Source organism: Pecten maximus, chromosome 5, assembly GCF_902652985.1.
Source record: "Pecten maximus chromosome 5, xPecMax1.1, whole genome shotgun sequence".
NCBI lineage: Eukaryota > Metazoa > Mollusca > Bivalvia > Pectinida > Pectinidae > Pecten > Pecten maximus.
In genome coordinates, this window is record NC_047019.1 from 22,317,782 (window position 1) to 22,342,305 (window position 24,524).

At 33.8% G+C, this 24,524-nt stretch overlaps 1 protein-coding gene across 4 annotated transcripts in view; it reads right to left on the reverse strand.

Moving 5' to 3' along the window:
- Nucleotides 1-10: 10 nt before the first annotated feature.
- The window catches only part of LOC117327524 (centrosomal protein of 162 kDa-like), a 28,035-nt gene continuing 3,521 nt past the window's right edge, over nt 11-24,524 (reverse strand). For 2 of the 4 annotated variants that reach the window (XM_033884562.1, XM_033884561.1), the window contains 30 exons: nt 22,050-22,119; nt 20,929-20,965; nt 20,130-20,179; nt 19,718-19,773; nt 19,324-19,530; nt 19,021-19,054; nt 18,616-18,774; nt 17,787-17,810; nt 15,318-15,485; nt 15,001-15,141; nt 14,462-14,604; nt 13,974-13,997; nt 12,579-12,810; nt 11,929-12,228; nt 11,363-11,490; nt 10,878-11,025; nt 10,035-10,147; nt 9,425-9,666; nt 8,900-9,050; nt 8,339-8,488; nt 6,917-7,078; nt 6,527-6,610; nt 5,991-6,212; nt 5,573-5,798; nt 5,030-5,209; nt 4,581-4,735; nt 4,070-4,177; nt 3,729-3,845; nt 2,902-3,051; nt 11-2,320 (listed from right to left, as the gene is read on the reverse strand). In XM_033884562.1, coding sequence (XP_033740453.1) covers nt 2,048-2,320; nt 2,902-3,051; nt 3,729-3,845; nt 4,070-4,177; nt 4,581-4,735; nt 5,030-5,209; nt 5,573-5,798; nt 5,991-6,212; nt 6,527-6,610; nt 6,917-7,078; nt 8,339-8,488; nt 8,900-9,050; nt 9,425-9,666; nt 10,035-10,147; nt 10,878-11,025; nt 11,363-11,490; nt 11,929-12,228; nt 12,579-12,810; nt 13,974-13,997; nt 14,462-14,604; nt 15,001-15,141; nt 15,318-15,485; nt 17,787-17,810; nt 18,616-18,774; nt 19,021-19,054; nt 19,324-19,530; nt 19,718-19,773; nt 20,130-20,179; nt 20,929-20,965; nt 22,050-22,119 — 4,254 coding nt within the window. In that variant the 3' untranslated portion in view covers nt 11-2,047. The remainder of the gene's footprint in view (nt 2,321-2,901; nt 3,052-3,728; nt 3,846-4,069; nt 4,178-4,580; nt 4,736-5,029; nt 5,210-5,572; nt 5,799-5,990; nt 6,213-6,526; nt 6,611-6,916; nt 7,079-8,338; nt 8,489-8,899; nt 9,051-9,424; nt 9,667-10,034; nt 10,148-10,877; nt 11,026-11,362; nt 11,491-11,928; nt 12,229-12,578; nt 12,811-13,973; nt 13,998-14,461; nt 14,605-15,000; nt 15,142-15,317; nt 15,486-17,786; nt 17,811-18,615; nt 18,775-19,020; nt 19,055-19,323; nt 19,531-19,717; nt 19,774-20,129; nt 20,180-20,928; nt 20,966-22,049; nt 22,120-24,524) is intronic. The other 2 variants (XM_033884563.1, XM_033884564.1) reach the window with 2 other exon arrangements.

Sequence of the window (24,524 nt, forward strand, 5' to 3'; positions counted from 1 at the left end):
ATACAATCAATGTAATACAACTGAATAGATTTATTTGAAATATGTGATTTCATGTACCAGTTGTCATAATTTAGTTTTGGCTTAGTATCCTGTCCAGGTAATTACCAGGTACTAGTACACTGATACACTGTAAACACTAGACTCGTTACAGGTAACACTAAACTGAACATAACTTCTGATATTGGTATTTTCATGCATGCAGATCTTGTCGACTCATATTCAAGGGTATCTTAACCCTAGTAAAACATCCCAATTTGTTACACACTCAATAAAAGATCTTTTTATTGGGTCAAATTATTCATGCTTTGGTAACACAACATCTAGGTCAAAGTCAAATAATCTAATTTTCATTACAATTTTTTGTTTTAGTGCAATTTGCCCAATTTCTTGAGTCTATCTAATCTTTGCTATAATTTAACTCACACATAATTGTGAAATTGTTGTATTACACATATGTAACACAGAATGGCATTTTCAAGGACATTTTTCAAGAGGCTGAGCCCATACAGCAAAATTAAAGTACTTTTGCAAGACTGCATGCACCCTGAGGTGAAACACTTGGTAAACTACCAGTTACTGGCATTATTGTTCCTATCTATTGATATACACCTTTATCACAGTGTGCTTAACATTAAAATACTACTCCGCCGACAGTGAAGTATGTATACTAACTTACTCCCATACATACAAACCCCAAATATTGATGCATCATCATCATACATTTTCCATATGTAACATCATACATTTTCTATATGTAACATACACTCCCCTATGTAACATCATACAAACCACATACGTATCATACACTCCCCTATGTAACAAACCACATATATACCACACACTTCCTTATGTAACAAACCACATATATACCATACACTCCCCTATGTAACATCATACAAACCACATACCTATCATACACTCCCCTATGTAACATCATACACTCAGCCTGTGTATCATCATATATTCTCCATAAGCATTTTTGGTTTGTTTTTGTTTAACGTCCTATTAACAGCCACGGTCATTCGAACTCGTAACCCAGTGGTGGAGGGCTAGTGATAAGGTGTTGGTACACCTTAACCACTCGGCCACCGCGGCCCCCCTCCATAAGCACCATCCTACACTCCACATATACGGCATATATATGTATACCATACTTACATTCATCTTTAACACATTCAGCCCCAAAAATTTAACAGATTTGAGCTTCCTTTACATTAATATAAATATCAATATAAATTAATATGCAGTAACTAAAATATTTATATAATGTATAAATAAATAGTTTGAGAACATAAAAAATAATTAATACCATTTAAAAAAAAATGTATACATGTATAGCATTTGTCACTAATTTGACTATTTGAGTATAATGCTAATTTTCTGTTGAAACCTTGACTATCATATTCATACAGAACACAGTTTGTACATGAAGCATCTTCTCAGCTGTTGACAGATTAGCAGATTAGATTCAAGTAATGGTATTTTTTTCATACCACTCATTTCAAAAAAAATATTTGTTGATAATAATAACTGCATGCTGATTGATTTTGAGATTCAATACTGTAATAGTCAAACAAGAAATGTAATATATCTAATTCTAAACTTGAGAATACAATATTGATTTAAAATTTGCATTTGAAGAATTTTTAGTATGCATCAATTACTGTGTCCTGTGACAAATTTGGCCTCCCTGTGGTTTGATTTACTGTACAGAATGAAGGTACATCTGTGTAGCATTGAGTCACCTGACAGTAATTTTCATTAGGTATTAACATGAAAAAAAGAGAAGGAAAAATAAAAATAAACCCTTTTTGGAAACAAAACTGACCAATTAACAAAAAAGAAATACATACAAAATGAATTTTTTTTCTATGCCCTAAAATATGATGAATTGAGCCTGATAGCTAAAGCCCTGCATTATGTCAACCCGAACCCCCATTTACACGGATGTGATATGTTGTATCTCAAAGGCCACTGCCAACACTGCTGGATTTGATGCTTTCGTATCTACAATACCCAGTTCCTCCTAACACCTGTGAACGGTGTGTTAGGAAGCGCTAGCACTAATTGGTATTACTACGCCCTGTCTCTGTAAAACTCGCAACACTTCTAATATTGCATCCAACTCTGTCCGGAATTTTTGAATTTCACTGTTTTTAGCTTCAACAATTTTGCGCCATTTTTGCACTTCCTGTTCGAGCTCAACACTGGCCACTTGTTTAGCATTTCTGATCACTTCCTGTAACTCTTTCTCTCGCTGTTCATGACGCTGTTCCATGTGAACAATCTTCTCATGGATAGATTCAAAATGTTTCATTTCCTGTGAATGTAATAACAAAAATGTTAACAGTTCATCAAATTAATTTTAACACAGTTATCAATCACTGTTTTTGATATAAATGACTTTATGGTCGTTTTTAAAACTCTTTTTAGCATTAGAATCTAAACCATAAACAAAACTTGATGCATTCTATACTTACTTGTTAAAGTATGACTGTTTTTATTTTAATTAATATCACAAGCAAACTGATGAATCTCATCCCAAAATTATTTTGTCCTTTCAAATTTCATTAACAATAAATTACAGTTAGAATTTATATAATCCTGCAAAAGAAACATGTTATAAAGAACTGTTTTAAATCAATTAGATATAGTGATCTTTTTTTTATTGATAAAGGAATGAAACCTACAAGTTGGAATTGATTTTTTCTAAATACTGTAAACAGAATGTATAATGAGATATTAAGTGATATATAATGACACATGAAAATGAACTGATACCAAACAGATGTTCAGATAAATTACTATAGGGTACCGCACTACACAAGTGTGTGACTGACAAGATAAATTACTATAGGGTATCACACTACACAAGTGTGTGACTGTACACTGTACACTTACTGGGGTTTGACACATTTTAGCTTCCTTCAGACATTCCTGAAGTTTTTCCACCTTTGTCTTTAATCCTGCCTCACGGATCTTCAGGATGGACACCTGTTCACTATCCAGTTCAGCCTTAACAAGCTTCTCTTTCAAATGATGCACCAGCACCTGGAATTAATTTCACTCTGAAAATTATCACTTCTTTACTTTAAGAAGACTTATTTAAATCAAATAATGTAAATCAAATCAGAGTTTTATAATTGTAAGGAAATGTGGATGGATAAATCCAAACTGACTTACCATAAATATAGAACTGAAATTGCACCGAAAAAATGTCACCAACTGTGTTTAGTTACTAACAGTATCTTTGAACCTACAGACCTCGGACAAAACCAAATATATAATAATCGACACCATATGACATATCTGTCAAACCTATGGATATATACATATATGTCAGGCTAGAGTCATATAATTATTATAATATAGCATCATTATGGGGAGAGATATTATACTTTATAAGGGAAGAGAATAATTATTAAAAGACATGAAATAAATTTTATTCAATATATGTATCTATATTTAAGATTTCGTTAATTGCCCTAAACTTTAATTCTATCTTGCTTCTAAATTTTTGTATAAAGGTGTTTGTATCAGTTAATTGCTTTTTGTCTTTAACCACACAATTTACCTGCAAGTCCTTAATGTCTTAATTCTCTCAGTTTACCTGCAAGTCCTTAAAATGTCTTAATCTCTCCGATCACACATTTTTAGTCTCAATAAGATCATTGTGCAGAACACTACGGATACATACCACTTCTACAGGACAAAAATAGTTCACTGACCTGATGTGCATCAACTTTACTCTGGAGTTCCGCCATGCGTGATGTGGAATGATTAAGGGCTTGGTCAGCGAGCATTTTCCTAAACTCCTTTTGGTGGGAGGACCTCAGGACATTTATCTGAAACGTTTAAAATGTGTTTTTTATATCTCACACCAACATCCCTCTACTGTAACAGTACCTAACAATACATTCACATCCAGATAAAATATTTAGATCTTCTTCAAAAATAAACTGAGCATAACTGAAAAGCGTCTGTAACTTCATAATGTATTTGAAAATCAAGTCTAATTATTACTGAACTGATCAGGCCTAGAAAAGCTAGGTTATGTCTGACAACTCACCCTCTCCTCAAAGTTCTCGCGACTCTTCCTGGCCATAGACTCAGATTCTGCCTGTAGTTTACGAAGTTCTAGGCGCTGCTCATCATACGCTAACTGTAGCTGTTCAACCTGGTGTTGGAGAAATCATCAATTACTAAATAGTTATCTACATATGGTATAGTTCAGTAATCAAAACACAATTCAGGTCACACAATGTATAGCATATGATGAGAGATCTTGTTTACTGTGAATTCAGATTTTTGTTATAATTGAGGGACTGATCCTATATTAGTGTGTCTGTGACAATGTACTTGTCATAGAATAGAGATGTCCTTGCATTCTCCTGTATTGTGTTACCTTGTACTCCCCTCAAACAGGAGGTACATTTTGTATGCATCTTCCTGTAGGTTGCCATGGTATACTCACCCTCGACCGGAGGTATTCATTCTCCTAGGATTTTTCATTTTATGTTCACCTTAGACCGGCGGTATTCATTCTCCTGTTACAGTAGCGTGTAACATTTTATACTCACTTTTGAGCGGAGGTATTCATTTTCCTGTAGCGTTTCAGTGATCTGGCTGTCAGCGAAGCTGTTAGGTTGATACTGTTTGTCCCTGTTGACACGGTCGGTGAGGGACAATGCCTCCTCTTCCTCCCACGCCTGTTTACCTTTTCTATTCTTGTCTCCTATAGTAATACACCAAGTATAAAATAGAGTTACAGTGCTGTCTACTAATATACAAATATAATACTCATCAAGATAGGTCCTAGTTCACTGTATGATCTGTCTACAAAACATTTAAATCTGTACAAAAGTGACACTAACAGGACCAATCTTCATAAAGAGTTAACATTCTTCGTATACATGATAGAGGTTCTGGAAAAGTTGTTGATAAATATTCATCTTGATCTATACAGATATTCAAAAGCATCAGCAAATTTTTTTTTCTCAGAATAACAATACATGTACTAGAGACCTACCTTTAGATCCAGAGGAAGCGCTTACAGGCAGATTTTTCTCCTTACGTAGCCTCTCCACTGACTTAACTGCTACAGCGAGATCATGTGACTTTATATCGAGATCCTGCTGTAATTTTTGGATCTGGGCTTTGTATTCTGTCTCTTTGTTTTTAGAGAAGCTTTGCTCATTTTTTAAGGATACTGCAATTTAAGATCAATTAAACATTTACTTTTAAAAGATATTTGACAACACAAAAAGAAGACATATGAAGCAGACATACTGCAGTATTGAAGATTTAAAAATCAAAAAGCTAAGTAGTAATTTTAATAGGAAGGAAGATTATGTAATAAAGTTTGATTTGTGAAGCATACAAAAAATCTACATTCAAATTTTAAGTAATTAATTATTTTCAGTATTAAATATTCACCCAACAATGTCATATGATAAAGAATGTGGTATATCCAGTTTTAGTTGGTTTCGGTATATCCAGTTTTAATTGGTTTTATTTACTATCTAACAGCAATTAAATGTGTTCAATATTTTGTAAATAGAATCATGTCTACCTTCCTGTCCCTTCGAGATTTTGGCTATCTCCCCGTTTAGTCGGCTGACCTCCTCGGTGAGTTCTGCGACTCTGGCTTTGTACCGGTCCCGGACACTATCCAGCTCCTTCTGTAGGGCAACTGCATGTGTGTGCGGGTGCTCATATTCCTTCAGGGCATTGTCCTCAGGACGTACATATATAGCTAATTGTGCCTCCAAATCACGTATACGCTCTTCATACTGAACCTGACAGTAGATAATTTCTCAATTACACGAAATATATCAAATAACTAAACCACATAATGTAAAATCTTACCTAAAATATTCAGAATGTATTAGTAAATTTCTTAACTTTCTAAATTGTCTTATTTTTTCCATATAGAAAATCACTTATTATATATAATAAAATCTTTATATAGTTTATGCCATACATCTTACCTTGATGTTCAGGTATTTCTGCTCTACACTACGTAACATCTTTTCAGACTCAATGTCTTTGCCCTCCAGTTCCAGCTCAAGTTTCTTGACACGATTTTCTAAGACACTCATTGTTGGAGTCTTGGACACCGGCTGGTCATCAGGAGCTACAGCAGCAGTCATGATTAAAGCTGGCAGGGAGTTTGGATGGCGCCGTCGAATTATACCTTCCATCTCTTTTACCTAACATTCAAAACAAGTTTGTAATTCAAACAAAATTGACAACAGTTTACTGATTTTGTATAATTACATGTACATATTTTATTGAATCACTGTTTCCAACAAAAGTTTAGGATATTTTCTGCCTTACCCATTATAAATCAAATAAGTATCTGTGACCTCTTTAAGCAAGCTTTATCTGATAATTCAAAGTTACATGTCATATAGGGCACTTTCAATTATAAATTAATTTATTTGTATCTTTCAATTAAGCCCTAATTAACAATTGTAGATCTCTATAGGTACGGAACACTTTTGAAAGGAAACACATTTCTCACCTGTCTTTGTAGATCTTGGATCCTCTTAGCGTCATTGGCTCGCTCCTTAGCTCTCACTTTGTTATCCTCTAGTCGACGCCCAGTCTGTAGATATTTACATACAGGAAATATATATTACAATCAATTCTAGTGAAATAATATCATCAACATCTTTTTTTTTTGCACATCGACAGAAGTAGAAGTCATTTTGAGAAATTATAGGTATATAATATCATGTCTAATCTAAAATACAGCATAAAAATTCAAATTTGACATGAGCATTAAAAGCATCTGAATGTTGATTCAAGTATTAACACAAAGTATTTCTAAGCCAGAAATTGATGCTTAAGAAGACCACTTGTATCAATAAATATTTTAACAATTTCTCAATAGAAATTTTGTTTTTATTACCTCTGATGTCAAATGTTCAATTCGTAGTTTGTGCTTGGCAATTTCCTCTTCCTGTTGTTTTAAACGTTTTGCATCAGAGTCCAACAGCTTTTGGTTTTCTGCATACCATTTAAGCTTCCTGGTGAGTCGGTCATTCTCTGATTTAAATTTGTCTTCAATGACCTACAAAAATATACAACCAACTGAAGTTTATGTAACTGCAGATAACACAAATATGTGAATTTAACTCATGCAACAAGAATTCCATCTGAACAGTTTGAAGACAAACTGAATAGTAGTAACATACATACAGCATGATCCTTTTTGACTTTATAATTAAAACTGTTCCGACTAAACAATGACAGAATCAGGACTACCTCAAAATTATGTGGCACTGACTTTTCCCTCTGCCTAAATCGGATGCTTTTGATATCTCATCTTCACTCTCTACAGCTAAAATGTTTGATTTACTCATCTATATTTCCTTTGATCTTTTTTTACTTTTGATCTACCTTCACTCTTCACTTAACTGAATGACTTTGATTCATCTTGAAACTACAACTAATCTTTAACAGTGGTATTGACTCATCTTGACTCTATAACTCAGTCCAGTGATTTGGACTCATCTTGACTCTATAACTCAGTCCAGTGATTTGGACTCATCTTGACTCTATAACTCAGTCCAGTGATATTGACTAATCTTGACTCTATAACTCAATCCAGTGATATTGACTAAACTCGACTCTATAACTCAGTCTAGTGATATCGACTCATCTTGAATCTCTAACTCAGTCCAGTGATATTGACTCATCTTGACTCTCTAACTCAGTCCAGTGATATTGGCTCATCTCGACTCTATAACTCAGTCTAGTGATATTGACTCATCTTGACTCTATAACTCAGTCCAGTGATATTGACTAATCTTGGCTCTATAGCTCAGTCCAGTGATATTGACTAATCTTGGCTCTATAGCTCAGTTCAGTGATATTGACTAATCTTGACTCTATAACTCAGTCCAGTGATATTGACTAATCTTGACTCTATAATTCAGTCTAGTGTTATTGGCTCATCTCGACTCTATAACACAGTCCAGTGATATTGACTTATCTTGACTCTATAACTCAATCCAGTGATATTGACTAATCTTGACTCTATAACTTAGTTTAGTGATATCGACTCATGTTGACTCTATAACTCAGTCCAGTGATATTAGCTCATCTTGACTCTATAACTCAGTCCAGTGATATTGACTAATCTTGACTCTATAACTCAGTCCAGTGATATTGGCTCATCTTGACTCTATAACTCAATCCAGTGATATTGACTAATCTCGACTCTATAACTCAGTCTAGTGATATTGACTCATCTTGACTCTATAACTCAGTTTAGTGTAATCGACTCATTTTGATTCCTTTTTGACTAGACAGTGTAACTTTCACTCACCCTTGCTTCCTCTGACTTGAGTGACTTGGCCTCGGCAACTTTCTGCCTCAAAGACTCCCGTTCCTTGATTAGCTGGTCAATATGTTGCTCCAGCTCAATCTTAGACCTCTGTAGAACTTCCAGTTCTCGACTGGAGTTGTCTTGCAGACGCTGTCGTAATAAGATCAGCATTACTATTGTTATCTTAGATGCATTATTAAACTAAAATTTACAGGTGGTAATTCCTGTACTTAAAAGAACTTAAGACATTATGCAACTTAATGGTTATTATTTTGAAAATTCTTGTAAAATAAATTGTCTATATTATCTAGAGTCTTCCTAGAATTTGTTTTTAAACATTGTTCAAAAATAGAAATTTGTTTTAAAATATTGTTCAAAAATAGAATTTGTTTTAAAATATTGTTAAAAACTAATCATACAGAGATGTCACATATTAATAATTGTATCTTTTGTGCTACATTACTGTATCACTCAATCAGCCTTATAGTTATGAAAATGTTCCTTACTCCTTTCATACAAATATAATTCTAAATAAAAGCCTGTGACCCAGATTCCCCCTACCTTTGCCTCCCTGAGTTCTGCTGTAAGCTGGGCTATCCTGCCGGCCCCCAGAGCTGACGCTGTATCACCTTTGGCTATGTTCTGCTGGGCAGGTAAACTGGTTATAATACCCTTACTTCTCACTTCATCTTCCTTTCTCTCTAGCTTCGTTCTAAAGAAAATCAGAATCAATTTTCAACTGAAAAATCTACATGAAATATCTAATAATTATACAAAGCTATGTAATCCATATGTAATTTCTTTTCATTCTTCATGATTGGACATTACATTAGCATCATTTTAGGTCAGGTTGTCATGAATTAAGTGCAGAGAAAATTTAGGTATAGAACAAATCAGAGATCAATTTTATTTAGTAAGAACTAAATATGATCTATTTTTGTTTTATTTTTTTATTTTATGTTTTAATCTGTGGGCATATTATGGCTAACAGCTATATATTTTCAAATGCAGAAACAGTTATTTTAACAAAATAATAATTTTCCAACTTAACATTATTAATTTATAAGAAACAATCTATAAACAAACCTAAGATTAGTAATTTCTGTGGCCATTTTCTGGTTTTCTGTGAACATCCTGTCCTCAGTGACCTTGACCTGTTTCTTTTGATCCTTGAGCTGCTCGTACAATCGTTTGTTTTCCTGTTGGTATCCTGCAATCAGCTTCTCCTGCTCCTGGATTTCACGGTCCAGTTTCTCCATCTGGTCCGGACTAACCTCTCCTTTCCTATCAGTCAGCCGTTTCTGTATCTCTGACTGTGAGTCAGGTACCTGTTGTTTATCACAAAGTATACCTTTCATCATTAGTGTTATGCTTATCACACAGGTGAAGAACTGTTTAAATACTCATAAGATATGATAAATTACAACATATTGATTTATAAACCATATGAAATTTTTCAGAACCATCTTATCATGGATTATCATGATGGAAAACAAGCAGATTTGTGGTTTTTGAAAATTATGTTTGACTTTTGATATTTCCTAAAATTGTGAAATTTTCCATCACGCATTTAACAAACATGTTTGTTCACACATATGACGGATAACTATTTAGAAACAGATATCAATAAGATTTTAACTAATTCAACTTTAACATACAATTGTAAATCTCTATAACATATATGTTAGATAATTACCTTGGCAGAGAGTACATAGACTTCTTGCTTGAGTTTGAAAATCTGATCTTCAAATTCGAGTTTCTGGCTCTCCAGCATCCGGTCATACTCCTTCTCCATTGATAACATGTCAGCTGGTAACAATAAACAGTAATCACATGATCAAATATGTCAGAATGTGTAAGTCACCTGATCTAATATGTCAGAATCTGTACATCACATGATAAAATATGTCAGAATCTGTATGTCACATGATCTAATATGTCAGAATCTGTACATCACATGATCAAATATGTCAGAATCTGTATGTCACATGATCTAATATGTCAGAATCTGTACATCACATGATCAAATATGTCAGAATCTGTATGTCACATGATCTAATATGTCAGAATCTGTACATCACATGATCAAATATGTCAGAATCTGTAAGTCACCTGATCTAATATGTCAGAATCTGTACATCACATGATCAAATATGTCAGAATCTGTATGTCACATGATCTAATCTGTCAGTTTCTGTATGTCACATGATCAAATATGTCAGAATCTGTATGTCACATGATCCAGTCTGCATGGTTCTGTACATCACATGATCAAATGTCAGGATCTGTATGTCACATGATGTAATCTACCAGGTTCTGTACATGACATGATGTAATCTGTCAGGATCTGTATGTCACATGATAAAATCTGCCAGGTTCTGTACATGACATGATGTAATCTACCAGGTTCTGTACATGACATGATCTAATATGTCAGAATCTGTATGTCACATGATAAAATCTGCCAGGTTCTGTACATCACATGATCTAATCTGTCTGATTCTTCATCGAGTAACCTTAAATTTTCAATGGATCAAACCTTTAAGCTTGGTATTGCCTGCTTTCTCCTCCTCATATAACACCTTCCAGTCCTGGTCAGTCCTGTCTGGTTGGACAGACATCTGGTCAGTGGTCTTGTCTCCACGCCAACTGGCTGCCAGGGAAGGTTCATCTTCTGAGTACTTAGCCTGGATTATACAGTCCATAATTATAGTAGAAATTATCTTGGTGGGTAATTACATATGTATAGTCTAGTATGGTAACTTAGAACTCAAATCAATATTGAGTGAAACTCTGGGTCAAAGTGATCTACCTTTCATTTTGATGTACTTTTAAAAACACACTTTGCAAAAAGACTGCATTATATAGAGGAAGAGAATGATAACAGAGAGGGGTTAGGAAGAGGATTACCGTACCTGAGGCATGTCTGATTCTGCGAAGTGGTCCTTGATGTACTGTTAAAGACTGTATTATATAGAGGAAGAGAATGATAACATAGAGGGATAAGGAAGAGGATTACCGTACCTGAGGCATGTCTGATTCTGCGAAGTGGTCCTTGATGTACTGAGCAAAGGAGTCAACTGATGCCTTAAGTTGTGTCTCCATCACATTGTGGCCCTTCCTTTCTTTACTGAACACAGGTGAATCACTCCCTAGGTACAAACATTACATTTAATATCATAAAATTTGATTTAATTTGATACTTTAAAGAATAAAGCAAATTATTTTGAGTCAAGTTCATCTGACCTCAATTAGTTCCTCACAGTCTACCTCTACAAAGCTGGATTGTATAAAGAGAAATTGGCGGGAAGAGGTAGCTGGATTGTATGAAGTAAGATTGGTGGGAAGAGGTAAGACATGACCTTGGATAATTCATAAAACATGTATATCATGATGCACCAGAGGGCAGCAAAGCAAATAAAATTTGAATGAACAGACTACGAAAATTTATTCTTACTCCCAAAGATGGCAGAGTTTCTAAAAGCTGTCACCATTTATAACAGCTTTTGTAACAGGAAATTTTCCAAATAACTTGATGAAACCATTAGATTCCTAAATGAAGATATGAAATTATTGACTTATCCATCTACCTTTGATCTTTTGCTTGGTAACCTCTGCTGGGGACCAGGTATGAGCTTGCTGTTTCCGAGATGACTGGTGCTTAAACTTGCTGGATCTACTTTTGTCCTTTTTTTTCTTGGTCTTCACCGGAGCATTCTGATTTGTATTGCCTGAATCGCCTTCCTCCCCTGGGGCAGGGCTCTGTCCATCCTCCTCCCTGGAGTAGGGGTCGCGGGCACTGTGGGGACGACTACCATTACCTTTTGGAGGAGATTTCTGGCCATATCCAGAACTCTTTACATGGGAGAACTTCTTAGTGGAATTTAAACCTGAAGACAAGTTTATTCTCAGTACATTTTACATTATAATCATAATTCTGGTGGAGCACATCTACACTGTAATGCTATTCAACAGAGAACTCATTTCTTGTCCCATTGGTTTAAATTTAAATATGTCTAATAGAATTAGTCTTTGAAACACAAAGGAAATTATGATCTTAAAATAAATGTCTATAGATGTATTACGACATTATGCAATCCAATACATGTTTTATAAAGAGTTAATGAAAAAATAAGGTCATCTATTTTTGAATGGTATGATTATAACTTAATTCATATTATAGAAGTACAGGTAAGATTGTTGTGTGTATATACACAAATATATTCATATTTACACTAACCTATCTTAGATGGTGATAGTGATCTTGACCTTGGATCATCCTTACTAAGTGACCTTGGTGACATCCATCGCCTTGGTGATGCTGATGGTGACCTTGATTGACTTCCCCGGAGTGATGACCTAGGTGAAGGTCGACGTCTTGGTGAAACTTGTTTTGAAGTTTTATCTTTTACCTTTTCTGTTTTTTCTGGTTTTGTCTTCTTTTTCTTTTGACGTCCTCTTTCCATAATAGACTATACAGAGGAAGAAAGTGAAGATCAATTATAAAATTGTTTCAAGTAACATGAATATTCCTCACACACTGTCAGACATTATAAATGAAACTTTTCATTGACTGGCAGCCTAATCTAATTAGAGTTATTAGGGATCAGCAGGAATTAACTGTGTTCTCAAATAATTTAATCTTTTAAATTCTTTTAATACCTGTATATAATGCAATTATACTATAATGAAAGATTAGCACTTATATTTGAATTCATAAATCTGATTTTTACTTTTACATATTGGCTATCTCCAGTTGAAATCAACCAATCATAAAGTCATCTATTTTATCGGTCATCTACACACTGACTGTATTAAATCCTGTACTTCTACTAGTCAAACATCTCTGGGACAATTTTATATCCTAGATAGAAAATGTTTTATTAGAGTTTAGTCACATTTGTTTCCATTCTCCAAGCAAATCTATATCAACTAATATACAACTAAAGCTTTTAAACATGCTCTCAGTTTTGATTTTTTTTTTGAAATTATGCATTGTCATGCACAGAAATTACTTTTTGAATGCATAAGTCATTCCTTCAGCATGCTTAAATCAATAACTGAGAACAGCACATCTCAATCTCATTGATCTGTGAACCTTTTTATTTTCTTCTGTGATTGCAGTGAATTGAGTGATTAAAAAAGACAACAACACAAAATTCACTTTGTTTTTTATGAAGTGTAATGATGTGAATGAACTAAATATGTTATTTTCCTAATATATCTACGTAACAGTATATTTATCTTTTTAAACAAATCAACAACATTCTAATGGTTAGAGTGCTATGCAGATGTCAGCTGGCATCATCGTTTGGAGCAAGCGTCATGCAGATTGCCAAAGGGAGGGACAAAATAGGGAAAACCACACCTGGGACACAGCGGGAGAGTTGTCAAGGATTTTCTTACATTTAATACATTTTTCACTCATTTGAATTATATAAAGCATGGCTGATTTATAGGGTAACACACATGATAGAAAAGGGGGGGGGGGGGGATAAATGTGACAGTCAACAAGGACAGATAACTGTGTCTGTAGCGAGGATTTTAACACTGGGTCGGCTTTCCATTTTAACATCAATGTGGTTCTGAAGTGCACTCTCCCACACAAGGCAAGCATATCTAGCTCTGTACTTACATCAGATGTACTCTTTGTCTCAGGCTTCAGGTCACAACAACAAAATATCTTGTACAGTATATAAACTACCAAACCCTACCATCAAATACCACCAAGAGATGGTTAAATTTCATAAAATGACAACCAAACAGTTTTATTAAATCATGTTCCAAATGGAATGTGTTTTTATTCTTTTTAACTCCACAGTATGAAACTAAAGCTGAAAGTAATTATAGAACCATACTTGTAAAAGAAATGGTATTTACTACTTTCATAGCTGTAAGATTTTTTTTTATTTCAACAAAATCAAATCAAACAAAATTTTACAGGAAAACTACTTTTTTGTCACCAACACTTTTTTTATAAACAAAATCAGCCAGTGTTTCAGATTCCAAAAGTTGAAAAAGTAGAAAACTGCAGCAAAAACCATCTGATTTTTATCTGTGAAGCAGCTGTTTGATAGTAAGATTAAACTTATTTTACAGTCCAATCCTGTTATTGGTACCTACCACTTGTGTGACAGGATTGTATCTCTCAGTGTCCTCTGTGTGAGACTGGTCAAACCCACGTGCCGAGTCAGGGACTGGGGAGTATTCCTGGCCCTTGGTGCCAGTCCCTTCCTCCTGGTCCACCCGGCGCTGTCTCTCTAAACCTGGCACATAACAAAGGACATATCGCTACACCATTTTATCATATTTGCTAGTCTATTGGTAGAACACTGGGCTAGTGATCAAATGATCACTAGTTCGAGTTCTGGAACAGACAGTGTGTTGTATTATTGATATTAAACTCTCGGTCTGTTGTGTTCCATCCAACTCAGCTGTAAATAAGTACATGATATTGCAGTGCTGGAAAGCATTAAATGCTCAATAGAAGGTTTTACTGTAACCCAACTCCTTCCAGGAAGCTGAGAAAGATGAAAAAGTGTGTATGGTAGCTAAAGGTCAACTAAAAAAAATTGTGAACCTCTTTTGAGATGGCTTTATAGGTGTGATATAGTGGTATACAAGAACTACAAATTATTATCTAACAGACAACTGCCTCTTACTTCTTGGACTCTTTGGGCTGTATGGACTCCTTCGTCTTTCTGATAGAAGCTCTACGTCCAAATCCTCTAACTGGTTTTCCTTGGACTTTTTCTCTAACTGTTCCATTTCCTTCAGTATTTCCTCTACATTTCTCTGCTTGCCTTTAAAAAAAGAAAAAAAAAAAAACTTTCCCATTGATTTTTTCATTAAAACACATGTTATGAAACATTTGCAAGAGCATGAAAGTTGTAAAATTCATTAAAGAGGGTCTTGCTGTCTTTCGGTACGACTTTCATGACCTACATGCTCTACAAAAAGGATGGCTGTGTTTTCATACCTGGTTCCCCACTAAGTATCTTTTGTACCATCTCGGTGGTGGAGCGATTGCCCTGCGATGAAAGGTCAAAAGGCTGGGAGTCGTTGTGTATGGTAGGGGACAGGCCTACCTCCCTAAGGGCTTTGTGAAGAGCCTCTATCTCGTGACTGGTGGTTGTACCCAGAAACCCTAAACAAAGACATCACAAACCTTTTAACTTCTAATCTCAATGAATTTTTTTTCAAAGAAATTCACAATGTTTCAAAATGATTTTATGAAATGAAATCATGATGCTCCCTTTCCCAATAAATAATGGTTGTCTACTGTCATCAGCTTACAACCAAAGGGTACAGTATTACATGTAGATCCCAAGGAGATGGACTGAATTTTTCTTTATTCATTCAGAAATAGATTCATAACATTGCCATTTAAAATACATTTTTAAAAATCTCTTAACATGTGAAGATGAAATGAGAAATGCACGATAAAACTGATGAATTATAAAGTCTACCCAGACATGCATTAATGCCAATTTGTCAATTTGCATGCATTTTAATGCACAGAAAGCAAATTTGTTAGATTGACACAAAAGCTGAATTTCAAGGCCTATACTAAAGGTAAAATGTCATGCTTTGTTTCAGGATGTTACATCTTCACAACAACTAAATGTCAAACAATGGCTCCTAATTCTGGCAACATTAAGGGAGAAATTGTGGTCTGGTTTAGTTAAATATCTTACAGAATATTCTACCATGGCATATCTTAAATTCATCAGAATGTCTTTTTACTACATATGGCCATTGCTTCCAGGTCTGTTTTATATCACCAGTTCATTCTTGTTAAAAAAAACATTTTACAGTAAAATTATTCTGGAGAATTATTACCAGTAACTGTTAGTATCAGTATCAGTTTACCATTGTCGTACATGTATTATGCAAATAACACTTAGATAATCCCATGAAACATTTCAAATTGTTTTCAGTTTCAACAAACTTGATTTTGTAGTATCATGAGTAAGGAAGAGGACATGTTACATTGTATTGATATTCTCAAAAGACTATCACATTGTACATTACACAAAATGTGTTTAAAATGAGAATAACAGTATATTTTATATTGTGTCCAAACTCTGTTGAAATTAACTGATTTGATATGCCATGATTTTTGAAAATGAAAATTTTGTCTAGTGACCGTTTGTTCACAAAATCAACACCCCCACCTGGCCCCCCTAACATGGAAGTACCATTATGATGTTTAACAGCAACACTTACTGTAGATTTAACTGGTAATCGAAAAACATTCAGTGACACATTCATGCAATTTACACACAGTAAGTTATAACATCTGTAAAGTTTTGATTTTACAACATTCATGCATGCACTCTCAAGGAGTGACATCAAACATTCATTCTTTTTGTTTCAAAATGACATCAGGAACATATGTACCTGTCAACATTAATAATTTTGTTATTACACAAACAACAAAGTAAAACCTGTGTAATGCAGAACCCTGTGGGCTACAGAAATTTATTACTGTGAATGAGTACAAATTCCGATAAGGTAACATCATTATTACAGATAATGACAACTGTCAGATTATACAGTATGACTGCTCAAGAATACACCTGTCTTCTGATAACATTCATAAATAATTTTATTAGAAAAATAATGAATTAGATTTATATAATGATTTAATGTAGGGTCTGACAGGGGTCATATTACACAGGATTTGTTGTACTAAGGTGGTAAAGTCTAGTGAATTCAGGTTCTCCATTCACATGCGATTCATTGTAAAAAAATTCTAGGATGATTCTGTTCAATATTTTTAAATGCAAAATGTACATGTAATTGTAATGAGGAGTAATTGTACAAGTAGTGATGAACAATGCTAATGACAATACAACATACAGTGATAAAAAAAGAAAACGAAATGTGGATGATTTGGAAATGTATGGATGATTACAAAAACAAAATGTGGATGTTTTAAAAAAAACTGTGGATATTTAAAGAACAAAATGTGGATGATTTAGAATATTAATAAAGGAAGACAAACTTGTTCAAATGGTTGGGAAATCAAGTGCACATTTTTCAATGATATATATTTTTTTATTTGTTAAATCCCTCGCAGGAGAATTAAGTAGAATTAAGATGTGGAGGAGATATGGATTAGTGTTTTATCCTTTGAAGCAGTAGGTAGAACACTGTTCAACAACATGTTCATTTGTACGTTTATTTTATGTCTAGACATTAAAAATACCATTTTGTTTGATGGAAAAGAAATGTTGTCTAAGAACACAAACTAATTTTCATGGTATTGATAAAGAGAGGTTGTCAAAAAAGACTGTGAACAATTTAACAACTATTTATACAGAACTTGTATGTGTAAAGACATTGAGTGCTAAATTTTAAAGGAAAAGGCAAGACTTTGTACGCGGATGCAATGAGGGAAACAACACAGAGCCAACAACACACAAAAAGGAAACATATATACCAATGGTATTTTCTGGAGACATATCTGATCACAGGAAGAAAATGGCAGTAACAGTAGAAATATTTACACAAAGGCTATTTTGTTAACAAAGTGTGAAAAAAAAATCAAAATCTAAAACTATACAACAACTATCTACATGGTAGCAATATGATATTTAAATAACTACCAGAGAAATGTACACGAAAAATGATGAGAAGTATTTTTATGAAAATGACATTATGATTGAAACGCTTGAAATATAAATGAGATGATCCACTGCAAGAATATTACAACACAGTAATCAAAGTCACAATATCAATCATGTTAGAAAACAGTTTCAGAGAAATCAAAACTGATTTTAAATTACATCTTCAAATTCAAAATACAGTGTGTAGTAATAAAAAAAAAGAAGGCTTTTATTAATCAAATTCAAAAATTACACATTATTCCTTACACATGTATTATTTTTTCAGTCAATCTTTAAATTAAACATATTTTAAAAGTGTTTTGATATGCAGAAAGTCTACAACTCGTGTACACTATAACTTTCATTGAGGCTGCATGTAACACTACAGTGAAATATACATTTTTTCAAAAGTTTCAGACAAAGTTATTGACATAACATTTCATATATGATAAGTAGAGAGTTCTACTACTTTTATTCATTGATGGTAATACACAGGAATTTATACATCATTCTGAATTAACAGTGAAGGAAAGAGGAAGGGAGGTAACTCTAATATAGTGTCTTACATTTTTAGATAGTTCTCTAACAACCTACACATGAGTGTAAAATATTCTAGAAAATATTCTAGCAAACACCCTAAAACATGCCAATGACAGTACCTACCTGTGTGAGGCCCAGATTGGCGTCCCCCTGGTCCATCGACCTCGTCCGGAATTCCTTGCTCACCATGATCCCCTTGTGCTTTTTCGTGGATACCACTGCGGCCAACCATCGGTGACCCGGTGGTGTTCATTGTAGACTCCAAGGAATCCATCAAGGACACTGAAATTAGGTCAGTGAAAAATGTTATTCCATTTGCAGTGGAAAGAAATTTGGTTTGGAGGGATATCAACCGAATTGATAAGAGTAATCCTTATGTGAGTATTTTAATCCACATTACGACCATCATTACATTCCCAATTGCGAATTGATAACAAGATAATTGAATTGTTGGACAAATATCCTCACATATGGTAGGCCTGTTTCATACCATATTATTTATGAATCAAAACCTTAATTTCTACTTACCTTTTGACAACATGCTTGGTTTTTGAGATGGATCCTACAAAATCAACAGGAAAGCATATCTGAATCTCACAAATTTATATTATAAACGCAATCAACACTCAACCAATGAAGAGGAATTACAGAAGAATGGCATTGAGTTAACTGGAAATCATGAACAATGATAAATATATAGATTCTGAATTTTACAATTTAAATTACATGATGTTGTGCTAGTGATGAAAACCGTGTACCTTCTTGTCATATCTTATCTTGGGAAGACAATCGACTGTTTAAAAGCTATTTCTATTCTAATGAATACCCCACCTGTGTAATTTGCTCGTCAGATTGCTGGGGGTCAAAGTGTTTGTGTGCTCGAGTGGTGAGTGGTTTATCCTCCTCGATATCCTCCAAAGCGGCCAGCGTGGCAGCTGTTTTAGCAGCACCCTCCGGAGACATGGTCGTAGCTGACTGACTAAGATCCTGGTTGAGGCGTTGGTAGTCTAAAGTTCCGTCAGCATTCCTCTCGAGGTCCTAGAGCAGTAAATAGTCTCCTGGTAAGTTACTCAATAAGATCAAGGTCTAGGTCAATTATACTTGGGAAAACAAAAGTTCTAGAAATTCTCATATAAAGGTTCAATGTATTACTAACAAAAACCCACTATCAAAGGTACAAAGAATGAAATGCATAATGTCTCTAATATAAAAACAACTAACTCACCTGAAAGAACTTTTCTTTATCCCTTATTTCATCAAGTGTTTCTAACCCTGGTCGACCTGGGAACAAATAAACATGAACAGATCATAAACTTGGTAATCCAAACAAAATAAAATTGGTTTAACAGAAAATACCAAAAAGGATACAAACATCTTTCATAATAATGATAAGAATTTAACAGCTACAACAAGGTATAGAGGGAAACAAAACTGTTATAGAATTTCTATTAGATGCATTGTAGCTCATCAAAGCAAATAACAGTATTATGTTTCAGAATATAGAAACAATGGGAGTATGTTTGTATATACATATATATGTGTGTGTGAGGGTGAGTGTGTGTGTGTGTGTGTGTAACCAAGACACTGATACAAATGCATTACTTTTCATTCATAATAACTCAGAAAAATATATTTACTTGTTTTATCTGACCCGAAGCTGCTCTCCTTTCCAGCTGCTGCACCATGCCTAAAAATTTCACAAAGTATCATCATACTACAGTATCAGTATGAATGTTGACAGGTCTACATCAAAAAGCAAGCTCCATGTAATCAGAGAAATATACCGGTACACGTAATTACATGTGTGAAATGACACATATTATTCGCGAGAAAAACTACTGAATTGTAAACAAATATGGCGTCGGCAAAAATACCGGAGGGAATTACAAAATACGTGAATTTGGGCTCTCCTCCCGGGAGGAAATAAATGACTTGAAAATAAGGGAGATTTTGTCTCACGCCGGGAGGTATGGCATGTATGCATATAAAAGCATAGTTGAAAGCTCAAATTAAAATAATCAACTGGCAAAGTTTGACTACTTGGTGATATTTTTCATGATTTCATGATGACAACCTCTCAGAAACAGTGTCAATATCTAGTTTTTGATGTGATGATAATCTACTTTGACCAAAGTGCTTTTCATTTCACTTAATATTTTCTTCAGACTATTAATATTGTGGTATATCAATCTATAGACAGGTGTTATTAGGGCTATCATTGTGTACAAAACTTACAATAATGTCTAAGCTGTAATAGGAAGGTAACAAATATGTACTCTTAACTGCACATTCAACACTCTGAAACTGTTTTCTAACATGATTGATATATTTTTGTGACTTTGATTACTGTGTTGTAATATCCGTGCAGTGGGTCATCTCATTCATAATTCTAGCTGTCTGATCATAACACACAACAATATTGACATGTAGACCTACCTATCTTTATTGCTATCCTCTTCTGATTTCTCAGATACTGTAAAAAAAAGAAGATATTTTGATATTACATTGTATTTACTCTGTATTCAAATCCAGAAGACAACAATTCTTTATTTAAAAATTTTACCATGCAGGTTTAGAGAGAGTAAAAAGTCTGCTGTACATGTACACCACTACTTAAGTATAAGCTGTAACTGATAGTTAGTTCCTGCTGTTGTTTGCCTAATAATAAATTATGTTGATGAGATCAAAATAGATCTACAGCACAACAAACATCTGGGTACTTTATTTTAAACTTTCATTTTCTACTGTGTCACCATTTCTAACTTTACTGCCTTCATGATTTATGTTTGTCTCTATCATACCATACATAAAATGTATAATGCAATTATTAATGCTTTACATTTTTCGTATTTTTTTTTTTTTGCTATTGATATGCATCCAAATGCTATTTATATTATAATTTCTTTGCACATTTTGCATCTTCTTTTATCAGAACATGTGTGTATACAATGTACTACTGAAACTTAGACTTTCTCACACTGCACTTCATACAGTACTGGATTTGTCCTGCAATAAGCCAGTGTCAATAAACAATCATACAAAGATAATGCCAGAGTAACACTACATCACCAGTTCAATCAATTACTGATTGATACTATAAATATCCTTGCCACTTACTCTCAATTACTGATTGATACTATAAATATCCTTGCCACTTACTATCGATTACTGATTGATACTATAAATATCCTTGGTACTTACTATCAATTACTGATTGATACTATAAATATCCTTGCCACTTACTATCGATTACTGATTGATACTATAAATATCCTTGCCACTTACTATCAATTACTGATTGATACTATACATATCCTTGCCACTTACTATCGATTACTGATTGATACTATAAATAGCCTTGCCACTTACTATCAATTACTGATTGATACTATACATATCCTTGCCACTTACTATCAATTACTGATTGATACTATACATATCCTTGCCACTTACTATCAATTACTGATTGATACTATAAATATCCTTGCCACTTACTATCGATTACTGATTGATACTATAAATATCCTTGCCACTTACTACCAATTACTGTTACTTACTATCCTCCAGGCTGTCCTTACTCATTGAGGTCCCTGTATCTCCTCGACCCCGTCCTCCTCTCTGCTTGGTCTACAAAAGAAAAAATCAGGGACATGTTTAACATGAAATGGAATACAGAATAAGAGAATTACACTGACTACAATTGGAAAAAAAACAAATATTAATAATTCATAGTAACTACCTACTTTAATTCTCTGAACCATGCAAGTGGAAAATTATCTATTACTGGTAAGTAAAACACTGAAGTCCAATACTTGGCATTTCAAATATAATTATAAAGCTACCAATGAAATTGTCCAGTGTTAAGTCTTCTACTCCCTTTAAGAAGACATTTCAAGACTGCAATTCAATATTGTGATTTAATGATGATGAGTAATAATATTACAATACATAGACCAACACACTTCAACTCTTTATATTCTTTATGTCTAATATTCCTTGATTTCTGTGAACCAAAAATTTGTTGTTGTTGAAATTTATTTGATAATTCCCTATAGAATATTTTGCCAAAGGAACATACAATGTAACTACCAAGATAGCTAATAATTCTTAATAAATAGATGATTTATTATCATTAAGTAGATATGGCGTCTGTATAAAATGCATTGTGTCGGTATAATAATTAACTATGATCGAAGTGGTCCAATTTAATATGAATTTGAGCAAGATACTGGTACCTAGAAAGTCAGTAACTAAATCAGTACAGATCATTCATCCAAAAGTGTAATTCAGGAGCCATCAGTTGGTCACATTGCAGCAGCCTCATGAATTTTGCAAAGCATCCAACTTTGTTGAGGGATTATAGGTAGAAAGTGATTTTAGTACATAAATATTTGATAAGCAAGTTTTATTGCAATTTGATGCTTGGTTCAAACATAGATATTTTTCACCCAGAAATCTTCAGTTAATTACAGAGAAGCAGATTTCTTGAATAGGCATGCAATTCAGCAAGCACCAAACATGTGAGGGACTTGGAAAGAAAATGTTATGCCTTGCAAGTTTCAACATAACTGAAGAGTTCCTTTATATGGTAATGATAACATCTAACAAGAATTTAGGTTGCTGATAGAACACAAAATGAAGGCATTGTTTGTGTAGAAAGAAACAGTGACATCGCCGTCACTGTGGAATGAATCATGCTCTTAATCTTACATATGTTAGACAGCACACTTTGTTAGTAAATTATATATTTTTCCGAATATTTATTATATTTTACTACATGTTAATCTAAGTGGGATTTTAACTAAATTTGTACTACATTTTCAGTATTTCTTAAAGGGGTTATGGACAATTCATTACCCAGGCTGACTGTGTACACACCAACCAGGTAATGTGATATAATATCAGGGGAGACAACTAGAAATTTTCAATCAAAACTACATTTAACAAGGGTTGACATATCTATAGGTGTGCTAACTGTAACTTTTATAATTTACAATCAAATTTACTGGGAAATCAATGTTACATAGATCTAGAGCTAACTGGGAAATCAATGCTACATAGAGCTAACTGGGAAATCAATGCTACATAGAGCTAACTGGGAAATCAATGTTACATAGAGCTAACTGGGAAATCAATGTTACATAGAGCTAACTGGGAAATCAATGCTACATATAGCTAACTGGGAAATCAATGTTACATAGAGCTAAATTAATATTCTAATCTTCCTGAAAAATCAGTATGTTACAATATTTTAACAGTTAAACATTTTGGAAGAATGTTACAATATTTTGATATGTGAGGTATGAACTGTTCCAGTTTCATAATACTGTATTCAAATTCAAGAATGCAACATGTTATGAATAGATTCTAACTTGCAATATACACGTAGTTAAAGCTTAAAAGTCTATCTTCCAAATTACTGTGCATCCTCAACTCTGAAAACAATTACAAAACTGGTAATAATCTGGTGCTAGGATCATGAAGTGGTTTTAAACCAAAATCTTTTTAAATCCAAGCTTAGAATTAAGTTGTTTCATGATCACAGGAGCAGGTTTTTCAATCATCATTTTTGTCTCAAACTACTAACTTCATTTCTATGTATCACTCTATTCATAAAAACCCAAAGATTTATAATCTTAAAGTGACTGTAAACTTACAGCTATTATATTGTTAGACAGGTCAGAGAACAATCAACCAAGGAATTCAGACCACTACGTATACACAATCATACAAATAACAGTGTAGCAGTCATTTCTTCTCTGCTGATTTCTGTTACACAATTCTGCAGACAAGAACAAAAGATACATTCTATGTCTCACTGATAGTAAGAAAACATTTATTCTACTCACACTGTGTAAATGTTTTACAAAAATTTCAGTGTGTAAGACAAAAATGATGAACTCAAACTCACATATCAAGATATGTACAAAACCTGTCTTATTTGACATCCTGCACTGTAGACAAAATAGTGTTAAAATTAAACAGGAGATGGAGATCCATAGGTTTTATTTAACCAGGTAATACTTTATAAC